The sequence below is a fragment of the Bombyx mandarina genome, chromosome 04, assembly GCF_030267445.1.
Source record: "Bombyx mandarina strain Sakado chromosome 04, ASM3026744v2".
Classification (NCBI taxonomy): Eukaryota; Metazoa; Arthropoda; class Insecta; order Lepidoptera; family Bombycidae; genus Bombyx; species Bombyx mandarina.
The window spans coordinates 11782682-11805961 of record NC_143211.1 but is presented as its reverse complement, the minus strand read 5'-3'; the positions used below and the strand labels follow the sequence as shown (position 1 = coordinate 11805961).

The following is a 23280-nucleotide window of genomic DNA, read 5'->3' as shown; positions in this document are numbered from 1 at the left end:
CGAGAACCCTCTCGTCGTGGTCGCCGGTAACTACATTCTCGATCCAGCGGACAGAATGGAAAGCAATCGACGTCGCCCCAAACACGTCATTTCGGATCCTCCCGATCCACTAACGGTGCTTTTAGGTACCCCAAGCACCGATCGTCGTTCTCGTCGAACCCGTCGCTTGCGACGAAGGGCTCGACGAGTAAATTAACCCACAGATACAGCCCACTGAGTTTCTCGCCGGATCTTCTCAGTGGGTCGCGTTTCCGATCCGGTGGTAAATTCTGCGAAGCACGGCTCTTGCTAGGGTTCGTGTTAGCAACGTCGTCAGGTTTGAGCCCCGTGAGTTCACCTACTAGTTAAGGTTACGCTGAAATAGCCTCTCAAGGCTCTCAGCTAGGTAGGAAATAAAAAAAATGATGAATGTGCACGGAACTGCGCCATATTGTGACGTCATAACTGTCAAATCGAAAAATATAGGTAATGTCAGTAAAAAAGATAGGTATTATAAAATAATATTTAATTTGATCCCAAAACATTTGCCGATTCCACTCATCCAACTGCTTGAGCAATCATCATGATCGTTACCGTCAGAATCCTCATAGCTACTATCCTCTACAAACAATATTTAAGTCATTATAATGGTTGATTGGTTAATTATATATATGAAAGAAAAAATATGTATTTGTATCATCTGTGTAAGCGAAATTAAAATTATCATCTTCCTCTATTAACTCTCATTGCCAGTATTCATTTTCGAGACACCTGACATGGTTGATCTCTCTCTGTTAGTCGTCTTTTGTGATTGAGGCTATAGCTTCGAGTGTTAATTTTTCGAGTTCTCTTTTAGTTGGCGCATATTTTTGTCTGCCACCCTACCTTTTATTAAATGCCATATATGAGTCGTCTATTATCAAAGGTGGCAATCTGTGCATTTGGACAAAAAAATGTTATTGATATGTCAATACAGATTGATTTGAATGTAATCGTCTCCTTCAAAGAGTACGGTTCAAAACCTGCATTAAATAAAGGTTAATACTTAACCTGTTATTTATCTAAGATGTCGATCAGAAGAGTTTTGTGACTGCCAATGGAATACAAAGTAAATAATTCGTTTTTCTGATTTACCAATAATTGTCCAAAAGTCACATTGCCGGCTTTGATAATAGTCGACTCATATACTCTAAACTATCAGTCACAATTGTAGAGTGTATTATTATCTATGGGGGTGGTAGCCCCAACACCTCGAAGCAGTTCTATTGAACAATTATATAATTCCCACTGTGTGGTTTGTTTTTTATATTATATCAACTAGTGAAGCTCTGACTTCGTGTAGCATGGCTTAAATTAGAGATGTTAAAAAAAATTGTTGTTATCCATACTTTTTATTGAGTTTTGACAGTACTGGTGGTAGGACCTTTTACTGGTGGTAGGACCTCTTGTGAGTCCGCGCGGATAGGTACCACCACCCTGCCTATTTCTACCGCGAAGCATTAATGCGTTTCGGTTTGAAGGGTGGGGCAGCCGTTGTAACTGTACTGAGACCTTAGAACTTATATCTCAATGTGGGTGGCGCGTTTACGTTGTAGATGTCTATTGGTTCCAGTAACCACTTAATACCAGGTGGGCTGTGAGCTCGTCCACCCATCTAAGCTATAAAAAAAATCGAGGTCATTGACGCGCACAGTCTTATTTGAAACCCATTGAACTTTTTTGGCACCCACAGGAAAAATGGGATAGTACTACTGTAGGCTTTTTGTTTCAAAGAAGCGGTGGCATTCACGAAGGGTCATGACTTGGTATCATGTAATAGACAAATAATATTACACAAAAAATATCAGTTTTAAAAACACTTTTTTATTAACAAAAGTCAAAATTTTAAAATATATTTCGAATAAAAAAAAATGGCCCTCACAAAACACAGTAAAACGTAATAATTTCCGAACCATTATTTTTGAGCAGCTAATCCGAAGTCTGAACAATAAATTTACCACAATGCTGTGATCTCGATAATTCGAAAAATAACTACAGTGCACATTTAAAAATCACCATAGCTTCTTGAATAGAAGTTCTATATTTATGCCATGGTCAAAGATTCTGCGGATCTCTTTTACAATGGACGAGTATGCAGTTAGATGATTTACCAGACTTTTATTATGTACAATAAACTATTCTTTGATTTATTTGTTCCCAAATATAACAGTGGTAAATGTGACATTACGTCAAATAAAAAAAAACTACTTATTTATTGAGGCTAATTTCACTGTTCTAATAATGTCTTATTCAAATTCTTTAACCAACAAATCTATATATACATAAAAATGAATCCTTATTTCTCTTGGTCATGACATCACGCCCGAATGGCTGGACCGATTGCGCAAATTCTTTATTTGTTGTGTTTCTTACTGCCCAGAGCAGGTTATTGATAAAATACGAGGATGTAAAAAAAACTGAATTTTACAGTTCAAGGCAAACCGTTGCTATTGGACCAATAAATGTTGTGTGCCAATATTTCAAAACATTTAAGTATAAAAATGAAGCTCCTGGATAGCGTTGTTTAATAGCCGGCAAACTTCTTGAGCATTTGTCGACGTAGTGGGGGTAAGTTCGCGCATGGTACACTCACGTGCAAAAACATTATTTACTCTGCGTCATAATGCTATTAAATTATGAAAATCAACATATTATGTATTTATTTATATATTTATTAGAACATCAACAAAAAATATATATAAATAATTGTAATAATTTAATCTTGGGGTAAAATAGATATTCCTTCTATTAAGTCAAAACTAGAGCTGTTGCCAGGTCTTGGTTCAGTTGAAGCGAAGCTGGTATTTGTAATTTTTTTTTCGTTATCCTAATCTTGACCATCATCATCATCACTGTTTTCATCACCCGAGTCGCTATCATCGTGATGAGTCGACATAGGGCTCATTGGTGTAGTTTACAACTCGGTCGGTTCGGTCTTCTTTTTTGTCTATAATTAATGATTTTTTGGAGATATTCGATTCGTAGTAATCGAATGTTACTTTTTTCAATTACCAGCTTCCGATTACTTTCTGTTTTTTTTTCCATCTGAAGCCTAGCTCTTTCATAATTCGTCGTAAGCTTCATTCCGAGCCACTCACTACTCACTGATATTTTTCTTGCTTCCGAAGTCTGTTTTACTTTTTCCATATCATTCTTCCCCTGTTTTATAATGAAGCAATATACGTCGTACACAATTTTTCTACCCTTTCTTTTGAATACTACACCAGTTTGTCGCGGCATAGTGTATTTTTTATAAAAAATCAACAAACACTCAACATATAGCAATGGCAACAAAGTCAACAAGCAATTATAACAAATAACTTAACGATGAATAACGATAGACTTTTCACTGTACGCAAGCGTACTTTTGGGAGCAAGCGGAACGAGGGCGCGGTGCGGGACGCAAGGTTCGACTGATCTACCAATAACGCGCTCGATACGATTTCCCCTGCCGTCGCGCCTCACCCTCACCACCAAAGTGATCTAAAATTCGGTTCTGCGCAGTCAAGGTCTTTTGCTCAAGAAGTTTGCCGGTTACTATACGAGCGGTCAAGTCAAATTGACGCAATTGGTACCGCCGAAGGAGCCACATTCATTGCTTTGGAAATGGGACATTCATTGGAAATAAACCAGATTCTAAGCATTTTTTGACTCATATCCAGCAATACAATAATTATTATTGCTTTCAAATGACGTAATTTGAAGCTTTAAAAGCAAATTTTATTCAACGTTCAAAGTTAGTATATTGAAAAACAATGAACTTTTACCAACACCTGTCTGTTGCAAAATACGTTGGTGGGCTTCAATTGAAAGGGCGTAAAGTACATTTGTAACTCTACGAATTGCCAGAAGCAGCCAGAAGTGACTAGGTAATATATAGGGGATAGGGGAATGGCAGTGCTGACAAAGTATTTTGAGAGCCACGTGGTAGAACTTAATAGTGGTACTAAAAACAATCCGCTATACAATATCCTATATTACCTACATCATTTTCTCAGGTTCAGATTTGTGTAAAAGAAAATTCAATAAAATCAATATTAAATGATAGCGAAGCGAAGCGAGGGCGGGTCGCTAGTAAGAAATGAATTTCGACCTACAAGTCATTACGATTTTTAAGTAAGATGTGTTTGTTACTGCTTAAAAGTTTCATTATCACAAAATATGTATTGAATATTATTACAATGTGTAGGATTAGGTCACTGTCGTTAAGCTTTTCTTTCGTATTATCTCAGCTTCGCTCGAAACAACGACATTTTCATCAATTTCCAGAATTTTTTCTCTTGAAACTACATGCTCTTGACAAAATATTATTATCCTACGACATGCTTCTCGTAAAATCTCTTCTGGTACCGTCAAGACGATCCTCATGTAGTTGGGAAATTCAAAGCACTGCAAAAAACATTACATTGAACATTTATATTTTATAAATCTATATAAGGCTGAATAATAATGTTTGTTGTTATAATTCTTTTTTTTGGTATAACTCTACACGTGTATAATACAGACCTGTCCAGGTAAACAGAATACCGATTGCTCGGACATCAACCTCTCCACAAATTGAAGTTCGTTTTTGAATTCCGGAAACTTGTTTGTTTTTATTTCGATCATCATGTACATGGCACCTTGAGGCATTATTGGGCGTAATCCTGGCGCGAGTACTAATTCCTTGTAAGCCAATTTTGCTTGGTTCTAAAAAGGCCAATAATTAGTTTTTTTTATTGCTCGTGTAGGCAGACACGAGCATACGGTTCACCTGATGGTGAGTGGTTACCGTCGCCCATGGACTTCAGCAACGCCAGGGACAGAGCCAAGGCGCTACCTACCATTATTAATATTTTCCATCTAGATTTATCACACTTTTATTATCTTGATCTAAACCTGATCTCATCTATCTGTTATATAACGTGGTATACAAAAACTACAAAATGTTCGATTAACTTTAAAATATGCACGTGTCGAGGACCAATGATAACAATTCATTTAATTTTACTACGTTGGACGAATGTTCTGATCACCAGGATGTAGTTTAAATTTCGGTTCGGTTGTCTATTAAAGTGTTTTTGTTAGGTTCTAAACTACATTTGTTGTATTACCTAATTTTAAATATTTTGACATATTTACCTCTATAAATAATACGACTTCATCGAAAAAACTTTGAGGTGTATTTTTCAATATCGTCGGTAAAGCTCGTTGAATCAAAGTACTTGGACCTAGAATCCGAGTTGCCAAATTGTTCAGTCCTTTCCTCACTTCCTTTCCGAATATGTTGTTCCTATCATGTATGACAATCCAACCCATGCGCCAACCGGGTACTAAAAATCTCTTTGTAAGGCCGCTGCACGTTAGTATAGGAACATCTTTAGACAATGCCGACATAGAGATAAACTCATGATCAGAGAAAACGAAATGCTCGTATATTTCGTCAGCTATTATCGGCAATCGGTTCCTTGATGCTACTTCTAGTATATCTTGTAAATGCTCCCTGCTGTACACGGATCCACAAGGATTCGATGGGTTAATCACAATTATAGCCGCTGTGTCATCATCTATCTGATTTTCCAAATCATCTAAATCGACCCTCCATTGTTGATCAGACTGCAAAATCAAAAACAATCACATCCCTTTCACCTTCAACATAACCTTTATCGAAGGATTTACGCAGTTATATAAAGAAAATAAAACGTAAATAAGCATAATATGTAAATCGGCTAGTCACAATAAACTGGAAACTTGTCGAGTATGTTTCTAGAAACTGGTATGGTATCGCCTGATGTCTACGCCACACCGTTTCCTTTCTTACCCAATAAATTTTTGTACAGTACAAATTTAAATGATCACTATTAGCTATAACAGGACTATGAGGGTAAGTAAGGGTAACATTATCAAGGCCGAAACGATAATAAATAAAAAACATAATAAGTTTTTTGCGTTTAAGTCATCTAGTCATCATTTTGATCAGTATATTTCTGTCAAAAGTAATTACATAATATCTGTACTTATCTATTCGGAATGCTCTGTATTTTCTCACTATAATAATTAAGTCAAAAACATAATTATTTAAAATTAAGAATTTAGAATCTATGCTAACTCTTTTGTATTCAAAATAATAAGTTAATGAGGGAATCGGACAACGTGAAAAATTTACAATAAAATCAAGTATCAATAAATTACAAATAATTGAAGTGATTGCTACTTTAACCAAAACATACCACACCCTCTTGATTTACGTATTCAATGTTTATATTCTTCGTATAAACGATAAATAATATATAAATATGTTATAAAAGTAATATTATCAACGCTGGTAAACCTACCAGTAAATTGTAATATTTGATATCTATTCCTAGACCTTCTGCCAACGTCTTGTAGATCATAAACCCTGGTCGAGGTACCAAAACGTTTTGCCCGGAATCTGCCAAAACTGAAACGGCCAGTTCTATGGCATGTGAACAACCACTACACAACACTACATCTTCAGCGGTTACGTGCCCCTGATGAGCGCTGTATTCAGCAACCGCCTGCCTGGCTTCTATGTGACCTTTAGCAGGGCCGTACCCCCTGCTCGTGTGCCACTCAATACTTTCGCGAACAGCTTGCAAAACTTGATCTGGAGGGTTCAGATTTCCAAAAGTCGTCGGATCACCTATCAAAGGCAATTCATAATTTAAAAGTTATTTATATAAATAATCATCATCATTTTGATTGGTTGAACATTCTTGCAAAATATAAATATCCTGTTGACCTTGATTTCGTAAATAGGTCTCTATGCTAAATTTAATTTCATCAGGATATAAAATGTCAAATTTACTTAGTAAATTCAAACCTATTTACGAATATGGATTAAGACTTCGGACATCACAAAGATAGAAATATTTGAATGAAAGGTCGTGAAAAAGAAAAAGATCAATATTAGTTTACCGGGAAAATATTGAATTTAGTTATGTTAACTGAAGAATAAGGTATTTTTAAAGTCATTTAAAGATGCGAAACACATTGAAAAGGTCACCAATACATTTACCTATTTGAAAAAATTAAAAAAATCATGATACATCGTAAATTACTTTTTAATAGGTTTTTTAAAATCATAGGTGTTATAGTCAATACCGATGTTTACCTAACTATATTTACAATCAATTTAAATAAACATAGAAATATACTTTTTACATTAAACAGGTAGGTAAACAATTATAATTGACGTTGTTGCTAACGTCGCAAAATATTACCAACAATAGCGCATTCACTAATATCCTCTTTGAAAATTTTACAAACAATTTCGTCTGAAACAAATTTTTCAACTTGCTTAAAGTGCCTTAGTGGCCAAAGGGAATCAACAACAACTAAGTCAAAACAATAGATAATTGTTCAATAGTTTTACGACGTTAGTTAGTCTAGATGTGTGTGTGTGTTAATTAATTTATCCGCTTAGAGACACTGAGACTTACCGACAGAAAGTGCGATCAGCTGCTTGTCAGGGTTGGGCTGGACATCAAGATTTTCTATAATTTCTCGTATTAAATTACGTGTGTTGCGAGCTAACGTTGAAGCTCGCACCTCCCATACAGAATTTCTCCGTGACCTTCGCGACATCGGCACAAAAATTGCAGAATATTAAAAGCTACTGGCTATACTTAAACTTGAGTTGTGAATATTGCTCGTATTTCGATACGCCTCACTTTTGTATTGAAACTGTGGCGTTTGACGAGCCCAGGCTCTCCGAGTCGCGAAACTGGTTTGAAAATGTAGATGAGATGACGGCAATAGAAGTAGCTTGTTTATTAAAATATAGAATGTTTAGAAGAACAATGTCAGTATTGATACAAAGGTGATAGGGATTAATAAAAATTATAATGGAAAACTAAAAGTATCTAGTAACTAAAAGTAGTAAGAAATTTGGCGGTTGTTACAGAACATGTTTCTAGATAAGCAAGCAAACATCTCAAATGGTGAAATATATGCCAAGGAAGACCTATTTTTTAAATTACCTACTAAAACACATACACTGCTACTGCGAAGGTCTAACAAAAAAAATAAAGGACATTCTAGAACAGCCAACACAGATACCAGAACACGCGCGAAATTCATGGAATTGGCATTTGGGCATGAAGAATGTAAAGATACATTAAAGTGATGCATGATACTTTGTGTTGCATGTACTTTTAAACCAAAACATTGCTTTTAATATATATTTTTATTTTTATTTATTTTCTTTATTGCTTTGCCGGGTGGACGAGCTCACAGCCCACCTGGTGTTGAGTGGTTACTGGAGCCCATAGACATCGACAACATAAATGCGCTACCCACCTTGAGATTGATGTGCTCCACCCTTCAAACCGAAACGCATTACTGCTTCACGTCAGAAATGGGGAGAGTGGTGGTACCTACCCGCGTGGACTTACAAGAGGTTCTACCACCAGTAATTACGCAAATTATAATTATGCGGGTTTGATTTTTATTATACTATGTTATTCCTTCTCCGTGGAAGTCGATCGTGAGCATTTGTTGAGTACACATTTCATTACAAAAATTGGTACCCGCCTGAGATTCGAACACCGGTGTATCGCTCAACACGAATGCACCGGATGTCTTCTTCTTTAGGCCACGACGACTTCATATGCCGGGTTCTACTGAATTTCTGCGTAGACATCGGAAAAACCATAATGTACCACCTGCTAGATAATAAAAATGAGTTTTTGAACTCGTATTGAGTTAAATGATTCAATTAAAAATAATCCAATAGCCGCATTTAGATATTACACATATCATTAGGAGATCTCTTTAAATTTCAACTTTTAGATGCAACAAACTAGACTTAAAAAATAGACGGTTGGAAAAACCGGTTTAAGCTAGTCTGAAACATCGCTAAGTTCAAGAAAAAGTCATCACAAAACAAGTACTCAACGTATTTTGCTTATTTTGTGGCGTTAAATACGACATTAGGTAAGGCGCCATTCGTGTCGTATGAGGGATATTCCATGTTGACCATTTAATACAAACAAACACAAACATGTTGTTGTAAGCTCATGATGCAATAATTTTAAAAAAATCAACACACAGTTTTGAAATAACGTTGACATGTTGTTTTTATTTGACTTTGATAGTGTTTTTATGGGTAAAAATATACCTCCTATACTCTTTAATATAATTTCAATAATTAGATTACAATAAGTAGTCTACAATCGAATCAACGGTACATTAACATCATTAGGTAGCTGAAAAACGTCCAGTGCAGAACACAAGCTCTTTTTTGTTTTCCTACCTATGCTGATAGCCTTGAGAGGCTATATCTGCTTTGCCCTAACGTGTAGGTGAGCTCACGGGCTCGAACCGGAGAGTTGCTAACACTGACTCTAACAAGAGCAGTGCTTCACAGAATCTACCACCGGATCGGAAACGTGACCCACTGAGAAGATCCGGCGAGAAACTCAGTGGGAGGGGTCTGTGGGTTAATTCACTCGTCGAGCCCTTCGTCGCAAGCGACGGGTTCGACGAGGACGGTGACCGGACAGGCTCTTTAAGGACCAAGGTTAACTATAATGATCGGTTTCTACACTATACGCACTCATGGCACACTACTTGGTGGATATTGACACCATTTTCAACGCCTTAAATGATACTGAATTAAATTGAGTTGGTGTTTCTGATAGTGAAAATTCGTTGACACGAATAACATCTACTTACATTGAGTACGCGGTTTTGAATACATACCATGAACATGATACTAATGTGAATTTAATGACGTGAATTGTACCTAGTTGAATTACCTACAAATTTTTTTTCCTACCTATGCTGATAGCCTTAAGAGGCTATGTCAGCTTACCCTAACGTGTGTAGGTGAGCTCACGGGGCTCTAACCGGAGAGTTGCTAACACTGACCCTAGCAAGAGCAGTGCTTCGCAGAATCTACCACCGGATCGGAAACTCAGTGGGCTGTGTCTGTGGGTTTACCTACAGTAATAATAATTGTAGTCCATCTGCATGAAAAAACGATTATTTAGTTACGAATTAACTGAACACTCATTTTAATTGCTATCGATATCGTTAACCACTATTTTTTGATATTTTGTAATGACAAAAAAACTATTTTATTTGATTTCTTTAACGTACTATCGTAATATGCTAACGACAAAGAAGTAGGTAATATATAAATATGGTGAATTTTAAACGAATTAAAATTAGCTTAATTTGTTACAGTTTGTGTCGTTTTGTTATCAATGGTTTTGACACCGATTCTCTTATTGAATTTTCATTTTGTTTTTAATTTACACTTAGTTCATTAAAATTAGGTTATCGAGTCGTTACATTAAGAAATAATACAAATTTACCTCAAACAAGTATATTAAATACATTTAAACAATACAATAATACAACTTGTAAGGAATACCGAGCATAAGTTACGGGTTGAAGCGGCGCAGCGGTGGCCTTCAATTTATATGTGGAATTTTCCATGTGGAATACGTAATTCACATTAGAGGTTCCAAAAAAATCACTGCCTCCTAAATTTCAGATAAAGGTGTTGTACTTTAAAATCTTGGATTATATATTGGAGCTAAAATTTTCTAGATGCAAACTTCGAATACCGCTTGAAACGTCTGTTTAGTAATTCTACTGTCTCTTGAAAAATAATCACTGATTAATTAATTAGCGTATTATATGTTTAATTAGTACGACAATGCCTATAATTTTTCAAAACATTCCCGATAAAAAAAAATTGTCCTTGTAGGCAGACGATCATACGGCCCATCTGTTGGTGGGCGATTAACGTCGCCCATGGACTTCAGCAACGCCTGGGGAAGAACCAAGCCACTGCCTACCGTTAAGTAGATAGTTATTTATTTATTTATTACTTAGATTGGTATATGAACGCACGGCCCACCTCATGCTAAGTGGTTACAGAAGACCATAGACATCTACAACGTAAATGCCGCCACCCACCTTGAGACATGAGTTCTAAGGTCTCGCTTTTAACAGTACAACGGCTGAGCCGCCACCCAAACCGAAACGCATTACTGCTTCACGGCAGAAATAAATAAATTTATGTACGTTCTTTAGGTAGGGTAAGTCCGGGGTAGTTGGCCATAGTTTTTTCTAAGCTCTGTCAAAAATCAAAAACTTATGTTTTTTTAATTATATTTAATTTTCACTAAACTTTAAAGAATCGACTTTGATATTTTAAACAAAAAAGTAACAATTTCTAAGGAGATCACCTTATTAAATGAAGTTTTTCATAAATCACTATTGGCCATCTCTCCCAAGGTATCCGGGTGTGATGGCCATAGTATTAGAGGTAAAATTGCCATAGCTTAACTCTAGACTTATAATTACTTTTTGGACTTATTTTCTACTTTTAAGTCTTGTTTTCTCCTCTTCGTCACATCTGGAGCACGTCGTTTTAAATTCAGTGTAGTGTTCGTGAACTCAGTACTGACACACTGTACATTGAAGCCACTCTTCGATGAGAGGTGTTTCGTAGTAATTTTCACCACCACGCCCAAGACAATTATCCTTTTCGAGTCTCTTTCTTTTCTCATTCTTATCTGACAGTATTTTTAATGGAATATCGTCACTATTCTAAGATAGTCTTCGAATGGCTTTTCTTTCTATACATTGAACAGTCCTTTTCTTGTATTTTTTCCTTCTTTGTTTTGACACATTTTATTACTTTCTTTTTTATACTTTTTTTCTGCAGCATTTTTCTAGTTTAGATGTGTTCTTTCGAAGTCGAAGGTGTTTCAACTTGCTTTGCTCATTTACGCACTTGAATCAGTTTTTGTGGACTAGGTGATATATCCTGTAGAATTCGAGATGGCAGTGTAATCTGGATCCTTACTAAGAAGCCTCTTTCGAAGCACTCGAGTGTGAAACATTAGACATCGAGACAGTTTTAACGCAGGATTTTGTAAACACGATTATTAGGCATCTAAAACAAATAAGAAAATACATTAATACTGTGCAGAAAACATCATTTCTGTAACATTGCACCATGGCGATCATATACCGACTGCATTTGGCCATCTCTCCTTTTTTCCGGGAGAGATGACCACAACAAAAACTAAAACAAGCCATGACACGAAACAAACCATTTTGAGATTTTAAAGTAGCACTGTTTGTATACTTTGCATCAAATACAAATATCACCATAATTTAAATAAACTGATACCACAATTATGTAAAACATAAAACATCAAATAAATATTTACAATAGTCGAAACAAAAAACAAAGGATTTACTTACTTTTTATGCTCTTTTCGGCAAACATTTTATCGCACTGTTGCCTTCACGCACGACGCGCAGAAAACTAAACGTTCACCAGTGGCATTCAATGAACGGTACCTTGAAATATTTCGATAGGCCATCTCTCCCATATGGCCATCTACCCCGGATTTACCCTATATCACACCATATGAGTGAATTTTCAAAGTCGTGTCTCGAAGATGTTCGACGTGTACAACAGTCTTAAGTTCACAACATTCTTGCTTTAACATGTATTAGCTTTCTGCCCGCAGCTTCATCGAGTGATTTAATAATTTTCTTGTTAAGCGTAGGTTTTTTTTATTTTTTTTATTGCCCTTTTAGGCAGACGAGCATACGGCCCACCTGATGGTGAGTGGTTACCGTCGTCCATGGAATTCAGCAATGCCAGGGGCAGAGCCAAGCCGCTGCCTACCGCTTAATACTCTCCACAACCCTCGTTTGAAGAAGGACATGTCATAGCGCTCGTGAAACACCCTGGAGGGGAGCTCATTGAGGTTAATCCTCATGGTTTTTTTTAAGGGATTTTATGTCCTGGTAACTAAGATCTTTAAGTCATGTCTTATTATTATTAAAATTCATATTTTATGAAAATTATAATATGGAGTAAAATGAAATGAAATGAAGATGATTCATTTGAGACATTAATCAACTGGAATGAAATTAAATGAGATGAGATGATATGGGATGAAATTTAATCTTAGTAAAATTGTGGTCATTTACTGAGTTTTTTCAGTGGACTTTTTAGAGGATCCCAAGAAGTTACGTGCAGCGGCTTCGTTTCATTTTCCCAAATTTGTGCACTTTTACAGATATTAAACAGTTAATAAACCATCGTTATTACAGCATTTAAATTTGAAGAAACACTAAATAGACAAAATAATACAAATCACACAACTTAACTTCTCGCGTTCCCGCCAAAAAGTCCCTTAATATTTGACGGGAAGCTATGTACATAGATTATATACTTAATATGCTATGTATGTCTATGGTGGATGGTAGTGTCTGGAAATATATTAAGTGTATAATCTATGGTGCCTGGTGTCAATAATTCAAACCAAAATGGGCTTGGGTAGTAATTTAATTAATTTTAAGACATACAAAATACTTAAAATGCCAGCATTTACTACTAGATTTCTCTCAAAAATAGCAGAGTCTAACCAGGACTCACTAAATTACTGTGCAAATTTAGTAAGGTAAAATAATATTTATACAGACGAAAATAAAAATAAAATTTGAATTGTGAAGCAAGTTCTGGTACTTGTATATTTATGTTACAGATAGGCAGCACGATTATGAAAATTTTTTGGCCACACTGCTCCTGACAAAGGCTGTAAGATCTCCGACGCTTGTAGTCAGAGCCTTCAATGTAGAAGTAGCTCGTATACAAGATCAAACCACCGATTCTCAGACAGCAGCTTTCCGATTGCAATTCTGGAATGATACACTTAAAATACTCTATAAAAATGATCAAATTTTAAAAAATATTCCGGCAAACCCGATAGCACAAGAACTGTTTAAGGTAACCTAAACTATGCTACATAAAACATAGCTATAGCTATAAGATGTGCTGTAATTTGTGACAATTTGTGTCTGATTAATAGTATTAATATTATTATTGTACATATATAATTCTTCATCATATATTTAATTCGTCACCTTGCCCTTATACCATAACTAGCGGCCCGCCCCGGCTTCGCCTGGGAAGTAGCGCATGCGATATAAAGAATTTTAGGTAATTTTTTTACACATTGGGTTACATTATTGGAGTTTCAGTGAGGATCCCTAATTTTTTTGAAAATATAATAAACATAGCCTATGCCACCTGGAGATAGCGTAGCTTTCCAACAGTGAAAGAATTTTTTAAATCGGTTCAGTAGTTTCGGAGCCTATTCAATACAAACAAACAAACAAATCTTTCCTCTTTATAATATTAGTATAGATATCATCTTCTCGCATAAAAACTATAATCTCAAAACTTACTAATTTTACAGGAGAGTGTTCTAAAGGTTTAACATGTGATATTTTTCATATTGATCATCTTTGCAACATTTATTTTAAATTTTTTACCAGTTACATTATCTGTATTTTAAAGTAAGATAAAATTATGTATTAATTTTGTTAATAGTAGTCAAAACATAGGTAAACTAGAAAAAAAAAATTAAAACTAAACTATGCTGTTTTGACAGTATTTATTAGAAAAATACTGGTGATACCAAATGATTCCGCATATTAACTCAATTTCGAATATTTTTGTAAATTGTACACTTTTAATGCGAAAAAACGATATGTTGGGTTTGTACAGCAAGTTAGTTTGTGTCCTTATATCATATGGAATAGGGATTTCAAATGAGTTTGATGACCCTGACCACAACCTTGATTGGTTTATATCCATTGCCCCATGCCATTGGGATGGACTTTTATGTTTCTTATTTTGGTTTTTCTTTGACTTCATCCATTTCTGATTAGTGTTTTATTATCGTAAACATATACACTAAAATTTAGATTTTCTAATACCAAAATATAAAATATCGCATTTTATTTGTTTTTCTGTTAGTTCATAATTAATTAAAGCAGACCATATCTGCTTATGTGGCAGAATGTCTTTTCACCTTAGGTGTTTATAGGTTTGAGTTGTCAACTCACTGAATTCATTGACAATTAGTACCATATCTCCTCTAATTATTATCATTTTATGCACAACTCTAATTTTGCCTCACTACTAAATGCTATTTACTAAAACAACACACATTGGAAGTGATTTTATTCTTGTCGAGTAAAGGTATTGAGTGTAGAACTTTATGTACAAGACAGCTAGACAGCAAGAGTTTTTGGTATCTGTAAGCATTATCCCTAGGTAGGCAGCAACTTGGATGTGCCCCTGGCATTGCTGACGTCCATGAGCGACAGTAACCACTTACCATCAGGTGTGGCGTATGCTTGTCTGCCTACAAAGATCAAAAAAACAATAATATACTATACTGAGACCTTAGAACTTATATCTCTAGGTGGGTGGGGCATTTGCAATGTAGATGTCTATGGGCTCCAGTATCCACTTAACACCAGGTGGGCTGTGTGCTCGTCCACCAATCAGCAATAAAATATATATATCCAAAATTATTCTTAATTGAAAATGTCCGTTTATATTCCAAATATTCATCATTTGTTGAAAGAGTTTTGTTGACACTGCTTTGAGAGAAAAATCCTTCCATGGATGGCTTAAGCATTAGATTAGTAATTTTCATGTCAACAACTTACTTAATAGTACAAAATCAAAAATGGAGAAATGGAAGCATTGCTTAGTGAATAACAAAGTTAAGAATTTGGAAGATAATTTTGATTGACTCAACAAACAATTTCAAAACTATGAAAATCTGAAAATTATCCAGAAACAATATATTCAGATAGCTCATAATAATGTGAGTTGAATCAGGGAGATTGAATGGCATCATTAATTGAGAGTAGTTGGTTGAATGTCAATAACAAACAGGTTTCTGCAATGCATTGTGAGTGATGGTGAAAAGTGATGATTTCTTCTTAAAACACCTCAAAATATTTATGGCCTCGAGGCTTAAAGGCAAAGCTCCCAATACAACAAAAGATGAAAAAGATAATTTTCAACATAATATTCAACGTGACATTGCAACAGTGACGAAAACATACTTTTCCTTCATTTATCTCAAAGTATTAATACTCATTTCCGAGAAAGCGGCACGACACGATGACCCGTTCATCGTGGCCGCCAGAAACTACATTCCCAATCTGCGGACCGATTGGTAAACAGTCAAACATGTCATTTCGGATCCTCCCAATCCACTTACGGTATTTTTAGGCACCCCGCACCTCAAGTACCGGTCATCGTTCTTGTCGAACCCGTCGCAAGCGACGAAGGGCTCGGGCGAGTAAATTAACATACAGACACAACCCACTGAGTTTCACGCCGGATCTTCTCAGTGGGTCGCGTTTCCGATCCGGTGGTAGATTCTGCGAAGCAATGCTCTTGCTAGGGTTAGTGTTAGCAATGACGTCCGGCTTGAGTCGCCCGTGAGCTCACCTACTAGATAAAGCTACGCTGAAATGGTCTCAAGGCCATGTAGCTAATGTAGAAATAAATAATTATACTGTTCATCTATCGCTAGATGCAAACATTCTTGCGCCATTTACGTGACCACTTTATTTCATTTCATACTAGCTACCAGGTGTAGTTTTGCCTTAATTAATTGAGTACAAATACCATCCTCATAGGTCTGGTATATAAAATATTAATGTGCCGCCTATCAAAACTTTTAGGTATATTCTTAGCATTTAATTAAATTTATGTCAAGAATATTAATATGCCATAGCTAAGTCCGTAAGTTTTGAAATCTCAGAAGGCGTTCTGTAGTTCAGATCTAATATACACATCAGTAATCAACCATCAGCATCAGGAAGGAGGTCATCATATCACAGAATGTCATTCTTCGCCAATTTCGTCAAGTATTTTGATTTAAAATGTCGTCACATGTATGAATCTGCGTTCCATCGCATTTTTACTGGTTGTAGGACCTCTTGTGAATCCGCACGGGTAGGTACCACCGTCCTGCCTATTTCTGCCGTGAAGCAGTAATGCGTTTCGGTTTGAAGGGTGGAGCAGCCGTTCTAACTATACTGGAGACCTTAGAACTTATATCTCAAGGTGGGTGGCGCATTTACGTCGTAGATCTCTATGAGCTCCAGTAACCATTTAACACCAGGTAGGCTGTGAACTCGTCCACGCATCTAAGCAATAAAATAAAAAAAATATATATTATATAGTACCTACGCGGTTTTGCAACCTATATACTGTACCTGTATTTCGCTATCTCAATCTATCGTTTTTTTTTATATTCCAGGTGTGTAACTCTTGCAAACTCCCAAAAAGATATTTAGAAAGATTAATTACAGCGAGAGGAAACATATTGAAATCAAAACACTTTCAAAGCTTGGAAGATTTAGAGAAATATGCCGAAGATTCAGTTAGTTCCATCTACTACCTCATTCTTAGTATTTCTGACGTTACCAATGTACATGCTGACCATGCCGCTTCACATTTGGGAAAGGCACAAGGAATTGTAAACATACTTAGGTTTGTATCAAATGAAGACATTATGTATTGTATGTGTATGTATTGTAAAAAAAAGCTATTTTAAAGTAATTGCTACTTTTAAATATCTTGCTGTTTATTAGTTCTTTTTATAGCTATATATGCGTAGACGAGCAACGTCACGTTATCACGGAACGATTACCCAAATTTATAAAATTTCTGAATTGAAATGTCGGAAAATTAGTATCTGCCTGCAGGACTTGAACCCGTTTATAGTATCACAGCTCGATACGAAAACAGCGGGCGTCATATTACGTAGGCCAATGCGGCTTTAAAATCTGTTTAGTCCCCTATAATTTGAAAAGTGATGATTCATAAAATAGAAATAATATTAAATTGTTACAGATCAGTACATGTTGCTAGTTATCATAAAACAGTAACTTTACCGATGAATACGTTAATGAAATATGGGATCAGCCAAGAAAACGTTTTGAGAGGTATTGACAATGAGAATATGAGAAATGTTGCATTTGAAATAGCCACCAGAGCTAACAGTCATTTAGAAAAGGTAAATAAAACAATTTTTGACATAGAAAAATAGATATTGATTATTTTTTTTTCCTACCTAAGCAAGTAGCCTGGAGCGGCTATTCCAGCGTAACCGTGGCTAGTAGGTGAGGTCACGGGGCTCAAACCTGACGACGATAGATGATACACGAACCCTAGCAAGAGCCGTACTTCGCAGAATCTACCACCGGATCGGAAACGCGACCCACTGAGAAGATCCGGCCAGAAACTCAGTGGGCTGTGTCTGAGAGTTAGTTTACTCGTCGAGCCCTTCGTCGCAAGCGACGGGTTCGACGAGAACGATGACCGGTGCTTGAAGTACCTAAAAGCACCGTTAGTGGATCGGGAGGATCCGAGATGACGTGTTTTGGGCGACGTCGACTGCTTTCCATTCTGTCCGCAGGATCGGGAATGTAGTTACCGGCGGCCACGATGAGAGGGTTCTCGTGTCGTGCCGCTTTATCAAAGTGGCCATTTGCTCCTTTAATTGTCATCCGTTTTTTTTTTTTTTCTAGTAGCTAATGACGATCTTTAGTTAAGAATTAAGAATGTATTATAGTTTTTTTTTTGTTACAAAATATCAACCAATATAACAACATAAAGGAGAAAACGTAATACAATTAACCTAAAGTATTAAGAGAAAACTCCATAATCCAATAATGAAAATATGGGCGGTCCATGCTGGCGAAATGTTTGCTACGTCGAGCTCTAATTGTTTAGTAAATGACGACTACATTAATAATATTACCTTTTATGAATAAAAATATATATATCTGTTGATTTACAGGCTCGGGCAATTGATGTACCAAAAAAAACAAAGCAAATATTTTTACCTGCAGTAGCAGTAAACGCGTACTTGAAAAAACTACAAAAATGTAATTTCAACTTATATGACAAATCTTTACAATTGGGTAACTCTACTCTGCCACTAAATCTATATTACAATAGATTAATGAATAAATATTAAGTAGGTACATACCTAGACCAAATTTTGTCAGCAATAGTTAATACAATACCTCATTATATTATTTATTATAATGGCCATTTGTTAAAATGCTTTTTAAGTTAAATAAAAATGTTATTAAATATAGTGTTGTTTTCTTATTTTTTCCATGATTCTTGATTAAAACAATTGATAAAAACTACATGATGTTTGAATAAATTGGGTAACTACACGATCGATCGACCATATGGTTCATGGTTTTTCGGATGACTATCCCATCATCGATAGCCTAAAAATTTGGAGCAGGGGAGAGGCTATATGTCTTGATATCGCAAAGACTTAGGATTCGGTATGTTTAGGACACTTCTACCGAAGTTACTTGATAAATACAGGGTTTCTGAATGTTGGGTGTGATATTTTAAGTTGTAATTTCTTTTTGAATAATGTGCATATTAATAAATAATTATTCTTAATTATACATAATATGTATTATGTTTAATAATTCATTTTGGATCGAAGTTCCTTATGGGACGAAGCGGAGGGGTACCCTAACCGGGCAAAAACGTAACGTAAGATTTTTTTTAGTTGCACACAGTGTACGACGTATGTTTGTTATAACGTAGAAAAAATAACATATTTTTATCATTTTTTGACCACAATCTCAGAGCGTTCGTTTGCGCAATACACTAACTCTTATGCAAACAACCGTGAATGAAGTGTACCACAATAAGTTCGCACGTTACCGAATGACCTTGGGTTGTTGCGAAACCTCCAGTTTTATTTTCTTTATACCTCGAATAGAACTTAAAATTAATATTTTTATAATATGGAACTTCGTTCCTATCCGGTGTCCCACGACACCACACATCTTTGTTTAATTAGTACAGCATAAAGGCGATCCTATCGCTGATCCGTTCCGATCTATTATTGTATAATAATTTAAAGTTCTAATTTGTACTGTACCTACTGGTTGAAAAAGATTTATTACAGTAACCTTACTGAAAATCAATAATTTTATTTTTATTTATAATTTCATTCTATATTTGTCTGAATTCATGACATGAATTACATTTTTGCTTTCGAAGGCAGACGAACGCATTCCCCACCAACACCGCGCGTGTTTGTCTCGCATACTAGTGATATCAGATTGTAATATTTATGTGCTCTGTTTAGATTTATACCAGGTGAGCTTTTGTCTGCTTGGGTAATGAAACATCGAATTAACCATGATTATAAAATGGTACAAAGCTACAAATACAGTATGTAGAGGTACAAAACTAGTAGGCTTATCTGTGATATGAGTTTCATCCTAGTTTCAAATTCCAATAACACATCCAATGCTGAACACAGGCCTTATAATATTAAAATTAAATAATGCTGGAAAAGTATGGACAAAACAGAGTATACTGACCACAACAGAGCTGTGTAATAATATTTCTGCAACACAAAAATCGAAGGAAAAAATTAAAATACAACTAAGATCGCTGTTAATAAAGTGATTGAGTAAACAGGGCATAATTTTGAATAAAACATTTGCAATTTAAATAATTGCACTATTTATTTATGATAAGCTTTTCATGCAAATAAATAAGTTCATAACATAGAGATTCAAGCAACATGTTTGGCAACCAGAGTACCTAATCTAATCTAGCTAAAGTACTTATAGTTATTAGTAACACTACATGATGTACTAAAAATAGACATTTATTTTGTTAAGTACAATAAAAAAATATTTTTAAATAATTTAAACATAATATGAAGGTACATTTACATGCTGCTGTTCCAAAAAGAGTAATGGTTACATTTCCAGTAATAATAATTACTTTGGTACTCAAACTTATTTCATCATAGATCTTTGGCGAGTAGTTTGTAGAGATCAATTCCTAAATTGGATGATCTAGACTATTCCTGTAGCTTATTTTTACCAAGTAAAAATGTAAACAAAAATATTACTTAGTTCAAATACAATAATACAATTTTGTAAATCTTCAAAACCCTGAAAATTTTTCAAATATACAACTAAATTTTCTTCTAAGCAATTGAACTAGTTTAAACAATCACACAATAAATACAGTCAATAAATACAATAGTAGTGTATCACTAATTTGGAATGTATGTAGCTTATGAATTAAAAATGTAAAAATCTTATGACTATCATATAAAAGCTAAGTACTACCATTTCAATCACAATTAGCTTGCATAGTTATAAAAAGCTGCATCAAAAAGTTTTACTCTATTCTGAAGGTGTTAAATCTTTTTCAGGCTCTCCTTCACTCAAAATCTGTTGCAGGAGATCATAAATTGGTTCAAATGCTTTCCTACAGGCAGCATTACTGGGTAAAAGATAATCATGCATGTCATGATGACTTATGGTGCCATCACTTTGAACAAAGCCTTTATCAATAAGAACCATTTCAACTTTATTTATATTGGAGACTTTTTCATGCAAGAGTCTGTTAATTTTAGAATTTTTGTCTCTTAGTCCGTTTGGATATTGACCCCGTGGCAAAAGACTCTGAAATTTAAATTAGATTATTAGAAATTAAATTATTTTTCAAAAATTAATAAAGGTAGTCCCTTTAAATAACTCACAGGTAATACAATATAGGCCGAAGGATGTTTCTCCCTGATTGTTTTGATAATTTCTATAATACCCTCACATATTTCTTCAGCAGTATTTTCTACATTATTTGTTCCAACATGAACAACTATAACCTGTTATTTTAAATAAAATTAGAATGCTACAAATTAAAAACACACTTATGATACTGAAACGAGTGAAGATATTCGAAATTCTAATTGAATAACCATTTTTTAAATATTAGTCTAAAAACAACTTACTTTAGGATCAACATGGTCCAACTCTCCATTTTTTATGCGCCAAAGAACATTCTGAGTTTGATCTTTGTGAATACTAAAATTGAGGCAATGTAAGGGTGCAAACCACTGATTCCATACCTCAGTGTGTTCTAATGCTTGCAGAATAGAATCACCTATGAAAATTACATCAGCATCTTTGCCTTTAGCATCAGACAGAAATCTGTTATGCTGAAATATTTCATTTCTTGATTAAATCCATTTGGAATATAGTTGTCATACCAGAAATGAATATAAGAATGAATAATTGTGTTTAAATAATGCCTTTTGCTTGCTTTAAAATATTGCTAGAAATCATTCAATAGATTATTTGATACTTACAATGCTATTCCACCTTCCATCGCCTTCCATATCTTGTTGCGGTGTGGGAATTGAGCAAGGATTCATTGGAAATTGATTTTAATGTCAGAATTAACTAATAAAGAGATATTTTGTTTTGCAATTAGGTACCTACTATGTACTCATAAAGTTGTCAAAAAGTTTGCCGTTTTGATGAAATTTTGACAGGTACCTATAACCATAGACTAGTTAGAAACATGATGCAAATATGCACTATAAGGTACTGTACCTATTTTTATCTTGTGTTAATGATTTAAAATACAAAAACATGAAAACTTATAAGTATCATTCGTGTGTAAAAGTTTCAATTAAGATAAATTTACTAATCTTTTTGGCAAGAATATTCCAAATTAAGATATTGAAGGAACATTCATGCAAAACGGAAAATTAGTGACAAATTTCAAAATTTAATATCAAAAGGTATCGTCTACCACTAAGCCAGGTGGACCAATAGCCGAATCTCACGCCGAGGAGGCGTGCGGAATATATCTGGTGGCGATGAGCACTTTCGCCCGAGCGTCTGATTCCTATCTGAAACAGAATTTGGGAGAGGTAAGTTTGTTACTGCAATCAACACTGCAACCAGACTAGCAGCTCACCCTAACAGGCGTTTCAACGGCATTGCGTTCAGCGTCTCTGTTAACGATTTATCGACTTGACCAGTTGATTCTGGAGATGTTCCGGAATACGGGGAGTAGACGAGAACTAGCCTGCCCGATCAAAACACGATACACCGCCGATATACAACCAGCCTCTTCAACTAATGTTGTTCAACTAGTGTAACGCGCCGCGCATCCTCAACCCTACCAATCGTCCCATGACTTTGAAAGTCACTAGAGGAATTATTAGATCAGCCTATATAATATCAAGTTGTAGTTCCTATAACGATCCGCGAAGAGAAGCACGTGAAGGCAAAAAATAATAAACAGATAAAATATTTTGAGTTCTGTGCCTAAAACTAATGTTGTAGCAGTGTAAAATAAAATACTTAATTTCCAGCGGTGGGTATCGCAGAAAACGATTTAAGGATTCACCGACGAATAAGGAGCAACGTGTTCTAAGTATTATCCCAGCGTACTGCAATCGTTGACTGGCATTTGCTGGTAGTATCAGGGCGTCTTGCAAACCCGCACAAGTTGGTGTCACTATCCTCTCTATTTCTGCTGTGAAGCAATCATGTGATCTGGCTAGAACGGTGGAACTTCCATTATACAATGTAATTGTG

At 35.3% G+C, this 23280-nt stretch overlaps 3 protein-coding genes across 3 annotated transcripts; 1 reads left to right on the top strand and 2 right to left on the bottom strand.

Moving 5' to 3' along the window:
- Positions 1-1822: 1822 nt before the first annotated feature.
- Positions 1823-7963, bottom strand: Tat (Tyrosine aminotransferase). Its single transcript, XM_089740354.1, has 5 exons — positions 7461-7963; positions 6333-6661; positions 5140-5613; positions 4525-4707; positions 1823-4407 (listed from the first exon to the last, which is right to left on the bottom strand). The coding sequence occupies exons 1-5, from the start codon at positions 7603-7605 to the stop codon at positions 4210-4212; spliced, it is 1329 nt and encodes a 442-aa protein (XP_089596480.1). The 5' UTR covers positions 7606-7963; the 3' UTR covers positions 1823-4209.
- Positions 7964-13277: 5314 nt separating this feature from the next.
- Positions 13278-18984, top strand: sicily (NADH dehydrogenase (ubiquinone) complex I, assembly factor 6 homolog sicily). The gene is made up of 5 exons (XM_028181563.2): positions 13278-13463; positions 13552-13789; positions 17139-17371; positions 17735-17897; positions 18684-18984. Exons 1-5 carry the CDS (start codon positions 13330-13332, stop codon positions 18861-18863), a joined length of 948 nt encoding a protein of 315 aa, XP_028037364.2. The 5' UTR covers positions 13278-13329; the 3' UTR covers positions 18864-18984.
- Positions 18985-20378: 1394 nt separating this feature from the next.
- Positions 20379-22220, bottom strand: Paf-AHalpha (Platelet-activating factor acetylhydrolase alpha). The gene is made up of 4 exons (XM_028181554.2): positions 22038-22220; positions 21681-21887; positions 21432-21554; positions 20379-21354 (listed from the first exon to the last, which is right to left on the bottom strand). Exons 1-4 carry the CDS (start codon positions 22101-22103, stop codon positions 21073-21075), a joined length of 678 nt encoding a protein of 225 aa, XP_028037355.1. The 5' UTR covers positions 22104-22220; the 3' UTR covers positions 20379-21072.
- Positions 22221-23280: the final 1060 nt, after the last annotated feature.

What these genes read in the sequence shown, in the direction of transcription:
- Tat (XM_089740354.1), bottom strand. Translation starts at nt 7,605, where the DNA reads ATGTCGCGAAGGTCACGGAGAAATTCTGTATGGGAGGTGCGAGCTTCA. An exon ending in GCTGATCGCACTTTCTGTCG is followed by an intron (nt 6,662 to 7,460) that starts GTAAGTCTCAGT and finishes TGCCTTTGATAG; the next exon opens with GTGATCCGACGACTTTTGGA. An exon ending in TATTCTGTTTACCTGGACAG is followed by an intron (nt 4,408 to 4,524) that starts GTCTGTATTATA and finishes TGTTTTTTGCAG; the next exon opens with TGCTTTGAATTTCCCAACTA.
- sicily (XM_028181563.2), top strand. Translation starts at nt 13,330, where the DNA reads ATGGGCTTGGGTAGTAATTTAATTAATTTTAAGACATACAAAATACTT. An exon ending in TACTGTGCAAATTTAGTAAG is followed by an intron (nt 13,464 to 13,551) that starts GTAAAATAATAT and finishes TGTTACAGATAG; the next exon opens with GCAGCACGATTATGAAAATT. An exon ending in GGAATTGTAAACATACTTAG is followed by an intron (nt 17,372 to 17,734) that starts GTTTGTATCAAA and finishes AAATTGTTACAG; the next exon opens with ATCAGTACATGTTGCTAGTT.
- Paf-AHalpha (XM_028181554.2), bottom strand. Translation starts at nt 22,103, where the DNA reads ATGAATCCTTGCTCAATTCCCACACCGCAACAAGATATGGAAGGCGAT. An exon ending in TGGACCATGTTGATCCTAAA is followed by an intron (nt 21,555 to 21,680) that starts GTAAGTTGTTTT and finishes TTAAAATAACAG; the next exon opens with GTTATAGTTGTTCATGTTGG. An exon ending in CGGCCTATATTGTATTACCT is followed by an intron (nt 21,355 to 21,431) that starts GTGAGTTATTTA and finishes TTTAAATTTCAG; the next exon opens with AGTCTTTTGCCACGGGGTCA.